The following is a 23,187-nucleotide window of genomic DNA, read 5'->3' as shown; positions in this document are numbered from 1 at the left end:
ATACTACAGTACTTGCTTAAGCAGCATATAATGAATCCCTCATTTCATCTGGGACTCCTCGCAGATACCGGTGACTTCAACACCACCAGATAATGCCCCCCCCCCACCTTTTGTAGTATTTTGCCTGATGAGGGACCTGGAGATCTCAAACGTTTGTGCCTCTTTTGGTTGTTCTAATAAGGATGCTACCTTAATACAGATTTTGGACTCTTCCACATGGGCAGGCAACACAAGGACCTTTGTTATGTTTTTGTACGATAGCAGAATCCTTTATCAGTGGAACAAACAATACTGCTGCTGTTACCCCGGTCTACTAACACTGGGAAACGCTAAAGGCGGCAGGAAAAGGGGAAGACCACATACTAGATGGATTGGCACCCTAAGGAACCCACAGGCTTGATTTTGCAAGAACGGAGCAGGGCTGCTGAATCCAGGACATGGTGGAGATCGCACATTCATAGGGTCAACATGAACCGGTGGCGACTTGACGGCACAGAAGAAGAACATGGCATCCGAAATAGTGTCACAAGAAATTTTGAATCCAGATAAAGGAATGGTCGACCTAATACTTTTAGAAATCTATGGTGGTTCAGAGGGGCGGCTTGGAAGATTTTCCGCGCCAGCGGAGATACAAAGGAACTTCCAGTAACTAATACAGTAGTTATTGTGCGCATCAGATTTCTTTCCATTTTTCTTTCAGTTAAAAACAGAAACGGAAATGGCTGGTGAAATGGCGGCGGAGAATAAAAGCAGCAAGAATTTTGAAAAGGAGAGGGTATTGTTGCGGGTACATTTCCGCCACGCACAAGATGACGGACGCAAAAAAAACCAGTTGTTTTTTTTGAATGGCCTCAATCAATTTCTAACCAGCGCCTGTGACTGACGTCATCGAATCGCGCCAGGCCGGGCGCTCGGAGATGACGGGCGGTGGGACACCTCAGTCTTTGCCGGGGCAACCCGCCAGACAGCTGATGTAGCGGGCATGAGAGGGCCGGCTTGAGGAGGTGAGGTGGGCGTTGTGCTAGGAGTACAGTATTAGAGAAGCAGGGGCTGCACCTCGCCTCAGATGCTCAGGTGTTATTTGGTCTCAGACTTGAATAAAAAACGAATTTCTTTCTTTTTAATTCCCAGGGTCATTCGATCTTTTTCTCTGTCCTTGTAAAGTTTTCGATTGGGCTGCTAGATATCAGTAATAATGGGAAGAAGCTATTATGTTGAAGAATCTGTTGGACAGTATCTGTCAGAGCTGAACGACAAGCCCAAAGCTCTTGTCACTGGTCTTTTTATAGGTCAGGTAAGTAAGTTGTTGCTGTTGGTTGGTTGGTTGGTTTGCGTATTAGCAACGAATGTCCAGTTTTGGTCCTCTAGATGGGAAGGAAAGGGATTTGAGGAGTTGAGACCCAAATTATTCAGAGGACCAAAAGTTGAGAACCACTTCTTTAAGGGAGTCTTCTCTTTTTACTCTCACACCACATGTTAGGAACCTCTTTTCTGAAGAAAAAAATATACATGTAATTTTAATGACAACACCAGTTAACCCTAAACATCTTGCTCTGTTATTATACATACTTAGAGAGATCCATAGAGTTCAGCATGCTTAGAAATGCCACCTGAAGGCACAGTCTGGTAAGAGAGTTTGTCCAAGTCCAATGGAAATGAATGGCACTGTACTTGTAATTCCTGGTTTCTAGGAACTCTGCTGATATACTGTGATGGTTTGTACATTGGAAATGGGTTTTTCTTATAAGGAGCCTTCTCAAGAGTGGAAAGCATTGTGAGTACACTCGGTTGTCCCCGGGGTATCATGTCCATCATTTTCAAGAGCATTGCACTGCAGACTTGCTGATGAGCAAAGTGAGCCAACAATTCTTTTAGGATCACAAATGACAATAATTATTAGCATTTTAATTTTTTTAAATTTTTACCTAAATTTTATAGAGATCCATAATTTAAGCAACAGACTTACATGAATAAAGTAAGATGATGAATGGTTTGTATGTATGGAACAATGTCTATGCCTTGAAAGAACAGTTGTAGAGCAGTGACAGGTTTCAATTTCTTGTGTTTTAGTACATTATAGATAAATCATGAAAATGCCATTTTGATAGATTAATTGTTTGTAAGCAACTAGCTTCAGCTATATGGCTTTTGTTAATTTTTTTTACTAAGGCTGAAATAGAATCATATTTCCCAGTGAGTTGTATCAGACCTCAGTAATGGAGAATTGTGTTTAAGAAGTAGAAGAGAGCTTAGGAAATTACTTCAGTAAATGATTGTAAATGTAGGCTATGTTAACCCATTAATATCAGCCTTCCTGAAGTGCCATCTCCATAGACCTGTTTACTAATGTATGAACTTGGGTTTGTTGTCAATTTAGAGCACTTTTTTTCCTTTTCCCTTTTCCAGTGTGCCCAGCAAAGAGACTATGTCTTACTAGCTATCCGAACACCTCCCAAAGAGGAAGGAAGTGAAAAGAGTGCAAATTACTATTCAAACTTGTCTAATATTGATGAAGAATGGATCACAACACACGCCAATCAGGTTATAAACTGTTTTATTCAGTCTGGTTCTCAAAAATGCTACTGTTCTTACCAATCAATTTCCTTATTGGGAATGGGTTTTTGAGCTATTGCATGCCTTTGATTTTTAGCAGTTTAGTTGCTTAAACTAAACATTGACAAACACTAGGATAAGGTGCATAACTATGATGGCCCAAATCCTGCCAGTGTAGGTCTGTCATGTAAATCTTAGCTAGGAATTTACTTGGCCTCCAACTGTAAATGACTTTCCAGCCTTTTTTAAACTTGCAGCAGTTCACATTTGAAATTTATGCCTTGGCATAATTTATGAGTTGGATTCTGCTGTTAGCTATCAAATTAACTTAAGATGCAACTATATTGCAACACACTCCTCCAATTACTTTTGGTTTAGCATAATGCAATTTGATTCAAATTTTCCTTACTATCCCGTATTAGGGGAAACATGCACTTTTCTTTGAAGAGTCATTAAAAAAAACCTATCAGGATGTTGTTTCTTTTAAATGATTTTGTGTTGTCCTGTTTTTTGACCCATTTTTGCTTGTGTGAATGACGTGTTGTATTCTGTGTGTTCCCTGTGCTGACGTCTTGGTGATGTGTTTGAGGTTGTGCAGCTGCTGGCCCATTGAGAAATTAGCAATTATGCCTGCTGTCTGAACTGTTTCTCTTTTTTAATAAACTGTTTGACTTTAGCACTGAATCATGTAGGTGCTGGAGTCTGACTGCAGCACTGATATAGCACTATGCCACTTAGAATTAAAAAAAGAGAAAAAAATAACTTTGGACAAGACAGTTAAGGACAAGAACAGAATGTAGGTGGAGTCAGGACAGACCTAAATCAAAGTGCCAACCCCAGGTCTATATTTAGTGCCATTTAAAGAACTGTTCAGTCCCTTGCACCAAATCAGCTCAGTTCAGTTGAGGCTGCCACATGAAGATGGGGATAGTGACACAAAGAGCATGTGATGTAAATCGATACAATAATAATCCCACACAACTCTCAAATTATTTGTAGTTTAACCCTAAATTGTAGTCTCGCTCTAAGTTGAATTTTCCTGCCACACCTTGACAGCAGAATTTTTAGTTCCAGATACTTCCATGTAATAATAATAATTATAATAACTATAATAACCTTTGTATTCTCAAAGGCTTTCACGGATGGCATCTGATGGTGGTTGTAGGTTTTTTGGGCTCTTTGGCCATGTTCTGAAGGTTGTTTTTCCTAACTTTTCGCCAGTCTCTGTGGTCTGCATCTTCAGAGGATAGGAGTCAGAACTCTGTGCTCTGGTGCATTTTTGTGGGATAGCTGAGTATTTATAGCTGTGGGATCAGCTTTTGTCCTTTTCAGGAGATTGGGTGATTATGGTGATCAGCGTGTTTTTTGTTGTGTATGTATTGTTGTGATGGGGGGGAGATGATCTGTCACTGTGATTGATTGGCGTTGTTAGTTGGTCTTTTGTGTGCAGTGATCACTGGTCCTTATGACTGGGTAGAGTTTATTGACCTTTTTGCAAGCTGTATTTTTCAGTGCTGGGAGCCAGGCTTTGTTGAGTTTTAGACTTTCTTCTTTTTTGTTCAAGCTCTGCTGGTGTTTGTGGATTTCAATGGCTTCCCTGTGCAGTCTAACATAATGATTGCTGGTGTTTTCCAGTACTTTTGTGTTTTGAAATAGGATTTCATATCCAGCTTGTTTCAGGGCAACAATATGCCCACAACAAAAAACATGCTGATCGCCATAATCACCCAGTCTCCTGAAAAGGACAAAAGCTGATCCCACAGCTATAAATACTCGGCTATCCCACAAAACTGCACCAAAGCACAAACAGAGTTCTGACTCCTGTCTTCTGAAGATGTCGGCCAAAGAGAGTGGTGAAACATTAGGAAGAACAACCTTCAGAATATGTCCAAATAGCCCAAAAAAACTCAAAACAACCAATAATAGAAAGCAGTAAGACATAATCAAACTATTTTGTTAAGAACTCATATTTACAGAATCCAAAAAGCAAAATGCAGAAAGCATTCAATTAAGAGCAGAACATTGCCTCCTAACAGCTTAGCAAAAAAAAAAACAAAAAAAAAAACAAAACAAAAACAAAAAAACCCTGCAATTCTTTCCATGATATCATCTACCTTCACTGATAACATAAAACAAACTTAGTCCAGATTTCCCCTCCAGCTTTAATAAAATTCAGGCAACATACTTTGTACAGTAGTCCTGGTGGAGTGGACAATACAAAAACATATTGACACTATCCTAGCCTATGTCATCTAGCTCTGTTAGATAACATAGCCTAACTCGATCTGAAGGACCATACATTCCCCACCTTGTTCTCTTATTTTGTATCTTTGCCCTAACATTGCATAGTAGGTACTGTGGACAGAAATGTAATTTGAAATTGAAGGCAAGTCATTTGTTGATAAGATAGAACTGCTGGATAGCTCAATGATTTAGGTCTCTGGCTGCGGAGCCAGAGGTTGGGAGTTCAGTTCTCCACTGTACCTCCTTGACAGGCTGGATTCAATGATCTGTAGGCTCCCTTCCAGCTCTGCAGTTCTGAGACTATTATTATTATATCCCTTAAGTTGTAAAACCCCATTTAAGTTGCATCTCAGTATAATGGCCTCTTCTGGCCAACTGAATTGTGAGACAGAATCCCTTAAAGAGAGCAGAGTCCTACTTGTGGATTCTGTATTCTTTATCCCTAAATAGGCATTATGTGTATTATTCATGAGATTTCAGCAATATCTACGTTGGGCATGTCGTGAAAATGGCTGATGGTCAGATTCTAAAAGATCTCTTATATCGAGAATTAGTGCAGGGAAAGCGCTCCAGAGGGAGACCACAGCTGTGATACAAGGATATCTGCAAGCGGGATCTGAAGGCCTTAGGAATGGACCTCAACAGATGGGAAATCTTGACATCTGAGCATTCAAGCCTGGAGGCAGGCGGTGCAGCATGGCCTCTCCCAATTTGAAGAGGCACTTGTCCAGCATGCCGAGGCAAAGAGGCAGTCCCAAAAGCAGCAAAATCAGAGAGCTGGATAGGGGACAGATTGTATTTGTCTTCAGTGTGGAAGGGATTGCACTCTCGAATTGGCCTTCTCAGCCACACTAGACACTGTTCCAAGACCTCTATTCAGAGCACATTACCATAGTCTCTCGAGACTGAAGGATGCCTACAGGACATGAGATTTGTCAACAAGGCAGAGCGAGGAATGCTCTACTTATTTGCCACATCCCTTGTGGAACTCCTGTGGTTCATTGAGCTATACAGGTGGATCCATTTAGAAAGTAACCCTGACATGATTTCTATTGGCTTGACTCATTAGGTTTCAAGAATGCTTCCTGGAGGACTGCTTGTTCTGGGTGTTTTTACTATTGCAGTTCCAGAGGTGGCAAAAGAAATCCAAAATACTCTCCGGAAGGTAAATTATGCAGAAGACATAGCTAACGCTCACTCTTAGACCCTACTGAATAGCAGTTTTTAACCTACAGACTTGTTTATTAAACATAGATCATCCTTCTGTTCTATGTAAGTACCTATGGAAGCTTGTACCTGTCTAAGTGGTCATGTTGTTAAATTATGCAGTTAAAGTAATGTTGAAATGAAAAGTCTACAAGGACAAGTTAACAAACAGGTAAAAGCAGTTTGATACATATACTTCTCTGTTACTTTATAATTTTATCATGATCAGCTAAAAATTCCAGAAGACAGCAGAAAAAGAAAATATGCAAATGAGATGTCTTCACTTGTTGGGACAGAAGGTTATCACAAAAGGGTTTAGACAGGCATCTCTACGAAAGGAAGTCTAGAGCCTGGGTACAGCAGTCCTTTTTAGAATCTTCTCTAGAGATGTCTCCGTTATTCTGTGAGACAGAGGTCTCTGCAGGTTTATATGGGAGAAGCAACACTTTTCAGCCCTGTATGCGGTGATGCTAATACAAATGCTTGAATCGGAATACTGAATGTTTTCTGCACTGAAGAATTCATTGAAGCCGCTCATGATGAGTACAGAAATATCTTGCCTTGGAAACAGCTGCCAGCTTTTGGTTTTAGCAAACATAATTTGAGGTTTTTTCCCCAGTATATTATGGCAAATGGAAATGAAATGTAACTCTGTTCTTATTTTCTTCCTCTCGTAGCTTGTTTTTTCAGTAGAAAAAACTATAGCTAGAAAAAGGTTGTGGAAGACATCAGATGACGACATGTCAGACAGAGTGGCTCTTCATCTTTGTTCTGTTACAAAGAAGTATCCTTTTTACAACAGTCTACCATGCAGGTAAAGGTTCCCCTTGACAGTTTTTGTCCAGTCGTGTTCGACTCTAGGGGGCGGTGCTCATCCCCGTTTCCAAGCCATAGAGCCAGTGTTTTTGTCCGAAGACAATCTTCCATGGTCACATGGCCAGTGCAACTTAGACACAGAACGCTGTTACCTTCCCACCGAGGTGGTTCCTATTGATCTACTTGCATTTGCATGCTTTCGAACTGCTAGGTTGGCGGGAGCTGGGACAAGTGATGGGTGCTCACTCCGCCGTGTGGATTCGATCTAATGACTGCTGGTCTTCTGACCCTGCAACACAGGCTTCTGCGGTTTAGCCCACAGCGCCACCACGTCCCTTTAGCATGCAGAGAGTATGCTAATATTTCTACTCTGATTCGTCTGATTTTAAATAACACAGGTGGCAACCCTATGCACCGTTACTTGGGATTAAGACTTACTGAATACAGATTGATTTCTACGTAAATCTGTATAAGATTTTAATAAAACTGTTTTATAGCCATGCTCATTGACAAAGCCTGTCCTGCCACCAGGCATACCATGAAAAGCTTGGTAGTATTTGAACTAATAAATTATAAAAAGCTGATGTTTTGAATGTCCACTTGAACTCATAAATCAATTTATATATACTCATGTATATGTGCCTTTCAGAAATCGCATTTGATTTTAGAAAAAGGTATGTGTATGTGAATAGATATCCTTTTATTTATAGGTGTTACCTGACATTCCTATGGCAATCCACATTTCAATTAACGTAATTTTTGCTTCACGTAACATCCCAGAGAATGCATTAACGTTGTAAGCTGAGGTAAAGGTAAAGGTTCCCCTTGACAATTTTTTTTGTCCAGTCGTGTTCGACTCTAGGGGGCGGTGCTCATCCCCATTTCCAAGCCACAGAGCCAGCGTTTTGTCCGAAGACAATCTTCCATGGTCACATGGCCAGTGCGACTTAGACACGAAATGCTGTTACCTTCCCATCGAGGTGGTCCCTATTTATCTACTTGCATTTGAATGCTTTCGAACCGCTAGGTTGGCGGGAGCTGGGACAAGTGATGGGCGCTCACTCCACCGTGTGGATTCGATCTAATGACTGCTGGTCTTCTGACCCTGCAGCACAGGCTTCTGCGGTTTAGCCCGCAGCGCCACCACGTCCCTTTTGTAAACCGAGGTACTACTGTATTTATACTGATAAGCCCTCATACTGATCTTTTAATATATGGTGATCTGAAAACATGAGTCTGAGTTCAGCTTGTCTGAAATGAAAGGATGTATATTCTACAGTGAGTAAAGTGACTTTTCTCCTAAGAGTTTGTTATAGTGTGCTTTAGGAACACTTTGTTAATTTTTCTTAACTGAGAACGAATATTTTGTCGCACATATGATGTACAAGACCCAAAGGTAAGGGGTGTGTTGTGTGGGCATGTTAACTCTGGGCTCAATTTGGCAAGGCTGTCTTTGCAAACCTCACTTCATAGGAATAGAACTTTGCTTAGAATGAATGGGCTCTTTTGTTTCTTACTGATGCAGGCATTTACATGAAATTTTTAGCTAGAGACCGTTGTAGAGATATAATTAGTACTGGGCAGTGTTTTTTGTCCTTCCAACCCCTCACCCCACCATCCAGGAACCAGGAGGTTTTCCAGAGCAGCAGGGAGAAGGAATGCTGAACACTGGTGCTCTCTCTTCTTGCCAGATTTCTGTACAAGATTTAGGTTTGACTGTCTTTTGCTGCTTGTGTTTAAAGGATTATACGCTGAAGGATTTTTGAATCTTTGTTGCTGTTACCACTTTCAGGTTCTGGTTTGTTTCAAAAAAGTGTGTTAGACATGCTGAGATGGTGCACAATCAGAGCTATAGCCTGAAATTGCCAACAGCTGCAAAAGAGATACAAGAATTCTGTGGAGAACAGTGCTTCAGGCTGAAGCAGTGCAGGACTGTCAAACTTAATTTTGCAAAGGTAATCAATGAGAAGGGGAAAATGTTTCTATTTTGAAGCCCGGTAACATAGTCATAGGTTTAAAATACAGTGTGTGTGGTATAAAAACACAGCATAACATAACAGACTGATTCCCACAATGCAGGAAGACTCAGAGAAAAAAAACATTGTTACCTGGATGACTTAACATCTGCAAAATGAGGGTCATCATAGTTTTCATTGTTTGCTGTTTTGTACTTCATGGCCCTTTCACGGATTGCTGCCTTGTCGCCACGACAAGGCAGCAATCCATGAAGGGGATCTACAAATATGTAGATCTTGTCAATTAGAGAAGTGGCTTATTTTGAAAGTTTGTTTCTTCTTATTTTCCCTTTTAGAGTACGGCCAAGCCAGCAGACTGGAAATATCAGAATGGCCTTGCCAGTTCCTGGGCATCTTTAGAATGCACCATTAATGTGAATATACACATCCCACTACCAGCTACATCGGCCAGCCATGACCTGGAAAAAAATACAAGGGTAATGAAGCAGATGCAATTCCCAACTTGCATGTTTCATTTTAATATTTCCAGCTTAAAACAATATTTTTGTGAATTCCTACTTTTGTTTCATCTGCATTGCTGTTCCTGAGCCATGGTCTGCCCCTTAAGACACTCCCTGCTCTCAGATCTCCCCCAGCATACTTTTTATCTGGGCCTATCCCAAATCATCACAGTGCTAGTAGTCTTCTCCAATCTGTTTCCAACTCATTTTTATCATATTTTTGCTATTGTCTTTAAAAAGATTTTTCTTTATCCTTGTTCCATTGTATTTTGCCAAGTAAATGCTAAGTTCTGTATAGTGCCTAGTGCTACTGTTAGTACAATTTATCAAAATGCATAATGGGAGAGAAAAGGCAAAATGTAATACATATTGTGAAAGGGTAAATCATGTATTTAACTTTATGATATCTTTTTCACTTATCAATTTTTGTGGAATTGATAAAATGAAAGATGTTTGTACTCAGAATTCCACTGAATAGTAAGATTATACTATACTATAAAATAAATCAATTGATTTATTTTATCTTATTGAGCGTTTTTAGGTTTCATAACTTGGTGCCTGAAATCCAATAGTAAGTTGCAATGGTAGTAGGTCCACTGAATCAGAGGAATTCTGGGTACAAATACACAATGGCAAAAATTCATATGGATCCAGTTTGAATTTACAACAGGGAAATCAGATAAAATATAGAAGTATACAAATGTTCAAAAAGGAAACAAATAAACATCACCCTAAAACAGTAAATAAAATCAACACAAAAATCAAATTCAAAGCAAAGCAACAAATAGGTGTTTACTCACCAAATATTCACTGATTCATTGAGCCTACTCTAGTTATATTTTAACTATTGCATTTTAGCTATAGTTTGTTTTTCACTGAGAAGCTGTTTTAAACATTTGCTTGAGGTGTGAATCTTTTCTAGTAGTTGTGGCAAAGAAACTATAATTTTGACTGCTATAATGTTTGCAAAATGAGTTGGTTGGTGCATATTGCATTGTGAATCTCTCTTGGCTTCTGCCAGGCGAGCGGCTTCTGTAACAAGGAATTCACTACAGCGAAATGCTTTTAACATGACACCAGGAACATAATTCCTTGTTTTTTGTTAGTGGGATACAGTCTGAAGACAAGGTTTGAAGTTGGTTTATGATTCTTAGTTTGTTTGGGAACAACAAATGAGGAGTCTTGGCTTTATTGTAGCATTGTGTTCTTAATGGCAAGTTCCTCGTTAGTAAAGTCACTCAAAAAACAGGATGATGTGAATGAGCCGTTGGAGAACACATTTGATAATGAACACAAGGGCTAGGCTTGTGTTATTGGGCTCTTTTTGAACTCTAAATCAGTGGTTCTTAACCTTTGTTACTTGGATGTTTTTGAACTGCAACTCCCAGAAACCCCAGCCAGCACAGTTGGTGGTGAAGGCTTCTGGGAGTTGCAGTCCAAAACTCCTGAGTAACCCAAGGTTAAGAACCAGTGCTCTAAATCCCAGAATTCTCCATTCTGGGAGTTCCACCTGTCAGATCTACACCTGAATTTTCCTCACCTGGAGGAAGGTTGGGTGGGAGGCTTCAAACAGAAAGTTCTCTACAGTTTAGCCTTCCATGCTCGTTGCTTTAAAAAAGATGTACTGAAGAGTCTTAACTCTCTTTGAAGGGAAAAAAGTGTTAGATGGTTCAGTTGTCTCCCTGTGAGTTAATTTTCTTTCACATCTTCTTTCCAGAATGGAATAGCGCGATGGGCCAAACAGATAGAGGGAGCTGTCTTTTTGATCAATGGTCAAGTCAAAGATGATGATAGTGACCTAGTGGAAGGGCAGGTAAGTGCTCTACAATGTAGGCTTAATGCTGATGTAAAACAGAGTGTTTGGTGTGGCATTTTTCACTGATAGGCTTATAGCCTGGGAAGAGCCACCAAGAATGTCTTCCATCTGCATTTTTGTTGTTGTTTAGTGGTTAAGACATTTCCGACTCTTTGTAACCCCATGGACCAGAGCATGCCAGGACCTCCTGTCTTCCATGGCTTCCTGGAGTAGGGTCAAATTTATGCTGGTAGCTTGGATGACATCGTCCATCCATCTCGTCCTGTGTCGTCCCCTTCTCCTCTTGCCTTCACACTTTCCCAGCATCAGGGTCTTTTCTAGGGAGTCTTCTCTTCTCATGAGATGGCCAAAGTATTGAAGCCTGAGCTTCAGGATCTGTCCTTCCATTGAGCACTCAGGGTTGATTTCCTTCAGAATGGATAGGTTTGTTCTCTTTGCAGTCCAGGGGACTCCCAAGAGTCTCCTCCAGCACCACAATTCAAATGCATCAATTCTTCAGCAATCAGCCTTCTTTATAGTCCAGCTCTCACTTCCATACATCGCTACTGTAAAAACCATAGCTTTGACTATGCGGACTTTTGTCGGCAAGATGATGTCTCTGCTTTTTAAGATGTTGTCTAGGTTTGTCATTGCTTTCCTCCCAATCCATCACCATACTAATCTGCATTTTAAAAAACAACAGTCTGCAGACAAATGTATGCATTTTAGCAAATATTTTGTGATGACATGTAGATTATTATACAGTGTTGGTTATTTTGAAACTGATTTCTTTGTTTTAAATTCAGCAGTGCATCAATTTGGAGTTTCTTCATTTGGGAATCAAACTGGGTGGCTTCCAAATATGGACCAAACAGAATCCTCAGTAATCTCTTTGAATTGACCATAGCAATTACTTGTTTCTTTTTAAAAACAAAACAAAGGATCTCGCCATCAGTCTTCCTTTTCCGATTCAGTCATTATGCATCTCCTTCTGACCTAAGTGTACCTCTTTATTTTGAAACTGCATTTCTTTGGTTTGGAATGTTTAAAAAGTCACATAGTAAAACTGCATTGCAACATGTGGAGACCCAAGAAGCTTCAATGAAGATTTGTTATCTCCACTTTTTATATATAGTAATGTTGTAAAAATGTTATTTTAATTCTTGTTTTGAAAAACTCAATGATATATAATTATTGAATTATGCAAAAGTTTGAATAGGCATCCTTCTCCCTGTGGATTATGTTTTAGAATATAAGACCTATGAACATTTTGCTTTCTGTGTTTCAATTATCCTTACAGAAAAAGTCTACAAGAAACATGCCATCAGCTACTCAAACCTTTGATGTTCAAGTTCTAACACAGTTGGTAAGCAAATTCAATGGCCCTGATCCCCAGAAGCTCACATATTGTATTATGATATTTTTATTTATTAAAGTATTGCATACTCTTGCATTTGTAGAATAGGTATCACCTGCTCTTGCAGCTTCCCTTTTATTTTAGTAAATTCACCAGGTAGATGATGAGGTGGTATGAAAAGTCCTTGATGCAAATCTCACCTCCTTCTGTGAATCCACTTGTTGTGACTTGACCTCAGATCAAATGCTAGTGGCGGGCTGCTTCTAAGACTTACTGCAGGAAGGAAGAGGTGTTTTTCAGAGCTAAGGTAGGATGGTGATCAACAGATGCGATCTGGGACATCCCTGCTGCAGATTTCTTCTCAGTGGTTATCTCTATTAAGGAGCCATAGATAAGCTACTGTCTCTCAAATTAAGAGCTAAATGTTCTAGAAAGTCTTGTTAAGTACTGTGTTGCCATTTCTGCACTGCAGGTTATGAAACTTGTACTACAGCTTGTCAGGCTTTAAGGATGTGGTTGCCACCCTTAATTCTGTAGGAATCATTCAGATGTTCCAGGAGACTAGATGAAAATTAGAGGGGTCTCATCATGTTCAGTATCCTGGTGTTAGTCTTCAGAAATCAAGATTAAAGGTCATTTAGTTTTGCCCCTGGTGTTTTAAACTGACAATGAGGCTAAAGTGGTAACATTTTAATCTGTGCTATTGCTTTTGTATGTTATAAATTTGTGGGTGTCCTATTACGTTAGTCAACAGTATAAGAGCAAGATCTGTTGCACTTCATGCAAAAATAAGAAGTAAGCTAGCTATATAAATTTAATTCATTGTAGAATACATTTTAATTATAGAAGGTCAAATTAAACTGGTTTTTAAGGGAGAAAATAATAGCTAGTGGAATGTAGGGTACTATAAAAACTACATTTCTAGCAGCATTTGCAAGTTTTGAGACAATGTAAAACTGACTGTTTAATGAATAATAAATTATATAATACTTTTTTGTGTGTTTTTTTTCCCTTTTCCAGTCACAAAGTTCAAATTCCAGATCCACAGCAACGGTCCAGGTCTGCAGTGGGTCAATAAACCTTAAAGGTGCTTTAAAATGCAAAGCTTACATCCATAATAACAAGCCCAGAGTTAAAGATGCTGTTAAGGTACTTTTGTTGTTCTTCAGTCTGTTGAAGGATTTGGTCATAATATCTTTCCTGTACCAGATACTCTGTTCACCTGACATTGAAATCAACTTCAAATTAGCATACTCCAAAAATGATAATTGCAGTGGGCTGTAGTTTTCACCCACATATTTCACTGAAAAATCCCAAGTGCAAACCAATCGTTTCTATTCTGCCTTTGTTTGAGAAAAGTACAAATTCTGTCTCAGTTCTGACAAAAGTAGATTGGATGTTTGTGTTTAGTTCTGGGAGGAAAAAATGGAGATGTTTTGCTTTGCATATTTATGACCCCTTGAATGCAGTTCTGTATGTGTCAGCTCAAAAGGAAATCTGAGCTTGCTGGGACTCCTCTGAGAATGAGCAGATAAAAGATTAGAGCCTCACATATTGGTGGCAACATGAACTGAGGCAGGGGCATATTTGACCAGCTGGCCAGGACCTGGCTGGCAGTGTTGTCAAAGGGAAGAGGGGATGAATCGGAATGGGAGCTCCCTTCTCCTTTATTTTTCTCTTCTGCCTGTGCACTTAACAGCCCTGAGAGGGGTTGATCAAAGATGAGACACAACTTTCCCTGTTTTGAAGGGATGACAAACATACAGGATGTACACCAGCAGCTGTCTCACTTCATTGCTGGATTCTGCTGGATCTTCTTTCCTCCTTTAGATAAAATAAAAGCGGTTCAGCCCTGAAGGAAGGTTGAGTTTCCACATTGCTGTTTAATGTTCAGCTTCTTCCTAAGATGCGACCAAATTGTGGAAGCATAGTCACAAATTACTAATAAATAGACAAATATAAAAAATGGTGGCATGTTGGTCATATAAGGCCTAATTCTTTCACTTCCCTTCAAAGCTTAAATATTATGCATTTGATTCTAGATATCCAAAATAGATTTATTTTATTTCATTCTAATCCATGTCCATGTGGTTTTTACAGCAACCAAATGTTTTCTGACTATAGATGCCTATGGAGAAATGGAAAGGAAATGCACTGCTGTCTTTTGATCTTAGATTTGCTGTGTGTAACTATACTTCATTCATTTCACTGGAAAAATGGGCGTTAAATGTAGAAGACAGTTATTTTTTTAGTTGGGGGTAATTTTTTGAACTTTAGCACTTATTTGTATCTTTTTGTTCTTGACTTTATAGGCTTTGAAACAAGACATAATAAACACCCTCTCTGATCGTTGTGAAATCTTGTTTGAAGACATGCCTATAAATGAAACATCACAAGAGAAAGGTAATGGGGAAAAGAAAGTGTTTGGGCACTTGGAGTTTTAAATTAAGGTAGTTTTGCCACTTTCGGTTAGGTTTCCCCAGGAGAATTGCCTTTGATAAGATGAACAATGTGCTCATTAAGTAGTGAAAAGAAAAAATTAGAATCATATAAATCTATGTGTTTGACTGTTGCCTATTATGGACAGTAATTAGTGAGATGCTGCCCCTGGTAAAAGTGGGAAGGGCATAGTCCCTCCCCCTTGCAGTCCCCTGTATGCCCTAAAAATGAATTTTGAAGGAATGGAAAACCCTCCAGAGGATACTGTGGGGACGAAAAAGAAGTCCCAACGCTAGTGCAGTCTTGCATGTTGCAGTTTGGACATCTCAGTTAAAAAATTTCCCCACAGAGTGAATAAAGTGGATTTTATAGCATCTTCTATCAAGTGCATATTCTGTCATATGCTGGATAATGTTGTGAGCAGTTTCTATTCAGTTCAAGCAAATAATTTGCTAGAGCAGGTAAGGAAAGAAGGTCCCCCTGCAGTGTTGAATTGAGGCCTGTTTTTTTTTTATTGGCTGTTGCACATTTGAGCACATAAATAATTGATTATACTTATTTTTGTGCCGTGAAATGCTTCCCTTGTAGATTTCTCCTGATAATGCTCTTGCAGGAGCAAGGCATTCAGTGGATTCTGCATTTAAGATACATGTAAGCTGCTTTGAATATGTACTACTAGCTGCTTGCTTCTCTGAATTTATTTGCTCATTACAGATTTTGCAACTGCACACTGTAGCAAATGTGGTGCTTCACAGGTCATTCTGCTGAGATATGGAATAGCTCCCCCCCCCCAAAGAAAATGCTGAGGAAATGCAAACCACTTCTCAAGCCTTATATTGTGAGAGCTGGGGCAGTTTCTCCCATCTTCTGTGTGGGTTTTTTTTTCCTATTTTGTTTTCACTTGCCATAAACTGTATGGAAACTGTTGGCAGCATAAACTAGTGCATAATAAGATACAGCCTAGATTCTAGGTGCTATTCTTTGTGGAACTCCATTAACTAATGTATCTAAATGATTGTGTTATTAACTGTCTGCAATTTTCATGTTTGTCGGTAGGTGGCACATATTGTCTATATTGTGAAGAGTTTGGCATGCTGCGTGCCAAGGATGGCTTAGACTCAAATCCTCTGTTCATGATTGCTTCTGCTTCCTGTAAACATTCTGAGCCCCTCAGGTTCTTCCCCCCCCCTTTTTTTTTTCTTTTTTGCAGCTTTCCAGCTTACAGTGTCTTAGTTTGCTGAGGCAAAAACAACAAAGAACTACTTGGCACTTCTAAAGCAAATAGCAGTTCTAGACCAAAGTCTCCTGCATCAGAAGCTGTGATGCTGTCCTGGTGGTTTAGAAAGACCAGCAAAATATATTCTGGGCATAGTTTTTCCTTTCCTAGTTTTCTTATTCCCTTTCCTTTGCTGGGAAGTTTATCCACAAGGATCCACATATACACATCCTTCTATATTTTTGCTGAGAAGTCCTGCTTATCACAACAAGCTGATTCTCCACCTGCACATTATTTATCTTAGTATCAAAAGTAGGTGACAAAAGGATATTGAATCCCGTGCCCAGGAAGCAAGAAAATGTAGTGTGGGCAACTGTGTTCATCTGCCTTACTGTGCAAAGGCAGATTGTGCATATATTTATTGCAAAACTGGAATTTCTTACAAATTTGTGGGCCCATCTAAGTGATCACTTTGTGTAGTGCAAGAACAGTGGGCTTATTACCACTTTGGACAAACTATGTTAACACCACAACTGTTTTCCACAACCAGAACATTTCTAAATAGGGAATGTTACATTATGTGTGATGTTTATGCTTTCTTTTTGAACATAAAGCGTTAAAATATGTGTAACATTTAATACCTTACCAAATAATTTTGAGGGTTTTTTCCAAACTTTTAAAGATATGAATAAAAGCATTAAAAACAAATGCCTCTAAAATTGGATGCTGACAGCCTAGAAGGACGCATAATTAAGCTGAAGGAAAAATGTATGCAAAGGTAGCATTGATACTATGTTTACATCAACACTTTCTTTGTTGAAAGATTTTACAGTTGATACTCTTATACATACATGTGCTACAGTGCATGCCAATATTCATACTGTTCTTTAATGCTGCTTAATGGGGGTTTTGTTTATTTTCTCTCTTCCTCATTTTTTGCTTTTAGGTTCAAAAAGGGAATACCACACCTTGCCTTGTAGAGTGTTTGGTCCCATTGCAGGGTCCAATGTACTGCTTTGTGATTATAAGTTTGGTGATGAGACGGTCAAGGAGATCCAAGAGCATTTTCTTGAGATGCTGGATCAAGCTGTTCAAACAGAGGATTTGTACACAGTCGAAGAAATGAATACAGGTAAATTTAGCTACTCGATTAAGAGCAGTAGAAATCCTGCTGCTTACCATAGTAAGTAGCAATTAGAGGAGGCTCACTGAATCAGTGGTGATTTGGTGAGTCAGCTCCTTCATAAGTTCCCTTGATTCAAATGGCATACTCTAATTCTTATTTACTTTAGCGCAGTGAGTTGCAACTAGAGTTGGCCCATTTGAATCAATGGAATTACAGAGGAGTTGACACATGAAATCACAACTGATTGCAGTAATGGGCCTTCTTATAGTGCAGTTTATTTTGCTAAGAAGCAGCATTTCAACCTATATTTGTGTAGCATATACCCATCTCTCCTTTTTTGTTCTAAGGAATATATAGAATCCTCATCAGATGAATAGAGAGAAGGAGCAGTTTAGATTCTTGTCACCCAGGGTCTGAAACAGATCTGTAATCACAAATGTGGTAGTAGGGTTTTGGGGGAGGCTGAAGGGTAGGACTGTTGTAAGTAAGGCTAAAAACACAAACTAACTAAATATAAGTATCCTAATAAAATGAAAACATGTAAATTTGAATTACTAAGGCTAGTATGGTTGTTAATCATATTGGTGAATTTGACTCAGTGGTCAGAAAAATCGAATCTCAAAGCAGGTTTACTTTTTATTGAGACTTATACCCAGGGACCAGACCAGAAATCCATACCATTATCTCTTCAAGGCTTCCCATGACATGGTCCTGATCCAAATCAGAACTGCTCTAAGCAAAAGAAAGATGTCTTTTCCACGCTCAGCTGCAAATAAAAGTGACCCCTCTCCGGAGTTTCAGAATGAGCAAAATAAAATCATCAGTATATTAACTTGCATATTTTTTAAAAAATTACAATTTTGATGCATAATTTAATATGCACATGAGAGATGTTCATTGTTAAGGACGTCTGTTCTTCGCCATGGACAAATAAGATTTGCATTGGCAGTTGCTTCTGCTAAATCCCAGCTTCTCGTATCAGAGGGTTACATCCACTGAGTAGATAAACACAAATAAGATTTCAGGGAGGATAATCTCTTTCCCTGAACTCGTTCCCTGTTACCTAGTTGAGGACCTAGAGCTGGGCTGTTGTGACTTACATGTGAGTAGTTGCAGTGTCATAATTGAGATGGCATCCAAGGAGAAGCCAAGCAGAGCCCGGTTTACTTGGTAATGCCATGCAGTTGAATATTGTAGAACAGAGATTTCCTGAATTCCAATTTATACACTGACTTGAAATTTGAAATTCATTCTTTCCATTTCGTAAGTGTGGAGCAAACTTTGCAAGAAACAAAGTGCAACGTTTTGAGCAAGATGGTATCAATATTGTATATTAATATTGTACCACTTTTATTTATGGTATGGACTTAAATGCATTGGCAAAAGACTTAAAATAATGTGGGGACTGAGTCAGATAAACTTGAAAAAGAAGATTTGAGTGTTGGAAATATAAAAGGACAATGTCTAAAATGTTGCTGAAGTTTGAATGTAACTTAAACCTTGCTCTGGGTTTAATGGGTCCTACTGGATTTCAGGCACATAGGATTATGCCAGTGATGCATCTATCTCAACTAACACTGTGATTATCTGTGTATCTGCACAGAAGCTAGTTGTACTTAGTTTGGTGGAACTGAATTCCAGATGAACATATGTAGGACTGCAGCCCAAAGAGGCTGAAAGGCTGGTGCATGTAAACGTGCCACATAGCTTTTCCTGAGCTATGCCTTTTTATACTCTTTCTCCATTTCCACATTATTCTTCCCATGAGAAATTCTATATGTGACTGGAATATTTGCCAGGACACTGACATGCCTGTCAAAGCAGCCTACCACTGTAGTTTGCAGCATGGGAACAGTGCTAGAAACTAAGATACTGTGACAATACTGAGGATTTTGATCCAGCTCTTTGTGTTTCTGCTACAGGAAAATCATGAGCATTTCTTATACGAATTAGCAATACTTCTTATTCAGGTTTTGAGTGGATGATGGCATTTTTATTTGACTTTATTTTTCAAATGAAAAGTGTAGCACTGCAAGTATTTTGCAATTACCTTTGAGCAAAATTCTATGAACAGAATGTATTTGGAGAATTACCATTGCCCCCTATTGTGTTGTGTGTGTACTCTTCACAACTTCTGTTGGGTTTTAACCTGTTATTTTCCTTTCTTCAAAATGTCACTACATGTATTATATACCCATTTCTAAATTATTCAGCTGCTGGGACCAGAAAGAGTTTAACAAATTGCTCATAAAGTCTTGTTTAGCATTTCAGTTCATGCAGGCTAGTCTTGTTTTGTTACTTCAGTGGCTGTGACACGTAAATAAGACTTATGTGCTATTAGTATCTTGTAGATACTCTTAAGTCTCAATCTCAAGATAATCAACATGATTTTGTACATATCTCCAGATTTTTACCCCCAGTCTTGGTTCCAAAAGTGCATTTTGAAAATAAATTCTGTACGTTATTTGTTATGCAAGCAAGGTTGAAAACAAGGTGAGAATATAGAGCAGTGGTTCCCAACCTTGTGTCCCCTGTTTGTACTTGGACTAAAACTCCTAGAAGCCTTCACTACTATACTACCTGTGCTAGCTAGGATTTCTGGGAGTTTTAGTCCAAGGACATCTGGATATCCAAGGTTTCAGAACTCCTGGTCTAGAGCCATTGTCTGAGATATGGAGGGTGGAAATAGGTGTGGCCACAAGGACACATCATCTTGTATGTTTTTTTTAATGCAGTAGAAGTAATCCCACCGAAGGAATTCCAGGATGATGTGCAACAAAAGCGGTTGACAAAGGAAGTGGTTCTATTGAAACTTCATCAAAATATAGGTATGTAGGATTCAGCCATTGCTCTTGCACTTTGCACCTCACAGTTAGCTTTCCAGGCATGATCAACAACGCTAAATAATTATCATTGTATTGCCTCTTACAGCAACAACTTGTACAGCTGCGGTGAAAGGGGGGTAGCTAGGGTGGGATGCAACCTGCATTTGCAGTTTGTGGAAGTTGTTAGAGTCATACAGTGCTGCCCTTTGTAAAGTCCTTATTCTCCATGGATTACCAACAGTTATGATAGGGGAAAAGAATGGGACTAAGATTATTGGATTCAGACCATTAAAATGTGTAAAGGGGAAATAGGGAAATATATTGACTTCCTGACGATAATCTTTGCTATCTGAAATGTGATGATTCAGTCATTCATCCATTCATTCATTCATTCACTCAGTTTATATACCGCTCATGTAGCAAAATGCTACTCTGGATGGTATACAACAAATTATACATTATATAATAATATAAACCATAAATTATTCAAAGTCATAACTCTTAAGTGGTTACAAATATCTGTGCAAATCAGAAAGGGGACCATTCTATCTACAAGCAGCTTTCAAAACACTCAGCTGAATTTTAGTAGCAACTGGAAAATACCTGCCATGGAAGCTAGCATATTACCTGCTTTTAAATGTAGCATAGTAGTCAGCTGAAAAAATTCAGTGATGAACAGGAAAAATAGCAAACCACTAAGATGAATTTGAAGCAAGCAAAATACATGTTTTTAAATGGATTACACTGAAATTCAGTGGTGCAGTGAGGGACCAGATTGTAGCAGGGGTGGATTCTTGACAAGAGAAAGGTTTCCCAACCATAATGTAAATATTACATAGAGTAACATATCTCAAAGGCTCAGGGTAGCATTCTGAACTAATATTTGAGTAGCTGGGGACAATTTTCCTGAATGAATAGTGGGGATGCAGGAATGCACATGGCCTCCTCCTGAGTCATATTTGCCTTGTATGTTGCATATAGCATGTAGCAGTTCTATGTGTCTGAAGGTCTGTAGCTCTGCTGTACAGAATTTTAATATGCTAGACTCCACAATGGTTCCGGCAAGGCTTAACCAATATTTCAGTCTCTCTTTGCACAAATTAAGTCCACTTTAGGAAGCTGTGAAAGTTCTGATGAGTTGTGCTCAACATTTCCAGGTTTTATTGAAGTTGTCCCATACAGGCTATCTATTTGGATGGCTGTCTCTCTGCATGTTCAGCAGGGACGTCCTTCCCAATAGCTAAAGGAGGCTCATGCATTTAAGGACCACACTTTACCAGACCTTCAGAGATTAGACTGTGTACACAGACATTCAGTTACATGCTACATCCAATACACACAGGCATGTCAGAGCCCAAATTTGGTCACAGTGTCCCTACTCCGTGTTGATTCTTAATGCTTTATGTAAATAGGATCTGTATATGAAGGAACAGAGAAAATATATGCTTTGCTGAATAGTATCCAGGTAGCTGTCTAAGCCTGTTGCTGCCATCTTACATATTGTGAATGTTTTGATTGTATATCTGTGTTTGTATCATTCCCACTCCTTGCTTTCTGCTTAGATACTGAATTTGCTTCTCTTGTCAATTTTTAGGACTGGTGATAGCAGTGGCTGTTGCAATATCTGCTGCAGCTTTCTCGTTTAACTACTTCAGTGATTAAGCTTCAGCTGTTAAGAACCATCCTGACCTACTCCTGTCACTATGGATGCATTCAAATGATGCACATCTCTGGAACAGAATACTGTTAACCACCTATGTGTCACCCAACAATACCAATTAGCTGTTCTAAATAATGATAACTCCTGCTTTCTCTTGTTTCTGCATGCAAATGTAGGTATTATGGTTTTAAATAGCCAAATGGAAAACCCAACAAGATCAGGTGGCAAGTAATAACTGTAACATAATATTACTTTTCCAGGAAGGATAGTCAAATGTCTAATTTGGTTTTCCCCATATTAAATAAAAGGGCCATTATTAAAATTGTTTCTTGTTTTTTTTTCCCCCAAAAGGTTTAGAAATTGCTTAAATTTAGGGGATTTCACCTTCCCTGTGAATTATCCCATACTGCAGGGCTTTTTTTAAAATGGTTTCCTCCCATTTCAGGAAACACTTCTAGAGAGGCTTAAGGTGTGTAAACATTAGAGACACAAACTGCTGTAATTTATTTAATTTTCCCAGGGATTAAGAGGAACTCCAGGTCTGTTAAGAAAGACTAGGAAATGCTTAGCAGACTAGTTGTCATCTTCACTGAAGTCCCAGAATTCCATGTCAAAAATCATAAGAATTACGTTGAACTGTACATATGTATAGTAATAGTTCTTCTTTGTGGCCTCTGTGAATCAGTCCCTGTAAGAACTTCAAGTGTGGAGTCCTCCATTTTCACTTATCCAGATTAAAACTCCATCTTTTGGAACAATCCCTTCAATCATCCAAAATGGCCCAACCTCCTTGTAAGGCCATCGCACAAACCAAAGCAATAGAGAAGACTCTTTCTGAAGCCTCGAAACAAAATCCATTGACCACACCATCCCACTCTGACGCTCCATCCACTTTGTTTAAAACTTCAAAAACCCATAAATCAAAGCACTCAATATCGAAGCCCTCCACTAAATGTTAAATGTCCACTGAAGCCTCTTCGGTTCTGGAGCCCTCTCCGCCTAAAAGACCTAAACAGCATAAATCTAAAGCTGCAGACATCTCTCAGCAGCTTCAACAAACCGCCAAATCAATCTCCGGAATGGGATGACAGAGTCGATCGATTAACCTCTTCTCCTCCCAGTCCTCAACACTCTGTTCTTTTGAGCAACCCTTCTGTAGTTGCTTCACCTAACAGGGTTGACTCCGAACAACAACTAGAGGCCATACCTTATTTGGTAACATCTGATCGTCCACCACGACCGCCTCAGAGACATCGGCCCCAACAGTCCCTGGAGCCGTCTATTTCATTACGCATGGCTCAGACCCACGTTCAGCACTCTCATTAAGTTGCCATTTGCCCTGACCAGTGCTTGACCGGACAAACAGCAACCACCAATGTCAGTTGGTCTATCCAGCTCGGCCGTACTTTCTCATGGCGGGCCTCGATCTTGACAGCCATCACTGTTGAAATGGCCATATCACCATGACCCACAT

General features: G+C 39.3%; 1 protein-coding gene across 2 annotated transcripts; it reads left to right on the top strand.

Moving 5' to 3' along the window:
• The first annotated feature begins 873 nt into the window (after positions 1-873).
• On the top strand, positions 874-22,035 carry ODR4 (odr-4 GPCR localization factor homolog). 2 transcript variants are annotated; one of them, XM_020795113.3, is made up of 14 exons: positions 874-1,004; positions 1,132-1,294; positions 2,407-2,541; positions 5,867-5,962; positions 6,681-6,787; positions 8,179-8,215; positions 9,131-9,271; positions 11,013-11,108; positions 12,391-12,456; positions 13,468-13,596; positions 14,760-14,850; positions 17,049-17,234; positions 19,964-20,056; positions 21,648-22,035. In XM_020795113.3, the coding sequence occupies exons 2-14, from the start codon at positions 1,196-1,198 to the stop codon at positions 21,713-21,715; spliced, it is 1,344 nt and encodes a 447-aa protein (XP_020650772.3). In that variant the 5' UTR covers positions 874-1,004; positions 1,132-1,195; the 3' UTR covers positions 21,716-22,035. The 2 variants fall into 2 exon arrangements, with proteins under 2 accessions (XP_020650772.3, XP_078248463.1); XM_078392337.1 differs by lacking the exon at positions 5,867-5,962.
• Positions 22,036-23,187: the final 1,152 nt, after the last annotated feature.

This window comes from Pogona vitticeps, chromosome 4 (genome assembly GCF_051106095.1).
Source record: "Pogona vitticeps strain Pit_001003342236 chromosome 4, PviZW2.1, whole genome shotgun sequence".
NCBI lineage: Eukaryota > Metazoa > Chordata > Lepidosauria > Squamata > Agamidae > Pogona > Pogona vitticeps.
Note: the sequence above shows the minus strand (reverse complement) of the source record. Positions and strands in the feature narration are given on the sequence as shown.

Coding starts and splice junctions, on each gene's coding strand:
- ODR4 (XM_020795113.3), top strand. CDS start 1,196: ATGGGAAGAAGCTATTATGTTGAAGAATCTGTTGGACAGTATCTGTCA. Junction 2,542..5,866: donor TCACAACACACGCCAATCAG/GTTATAAACTGT, acceptor TTGACTCATTAG/GTTTCAAGAATGCTTCCTGG. Junction 14,851..17,048: donor TGAAACATCACAAGAGAAAG/GTAATGGGGAAA, acceptor TTTTGCTTTTAG/GTTCAAAAAGGGAATACCAC.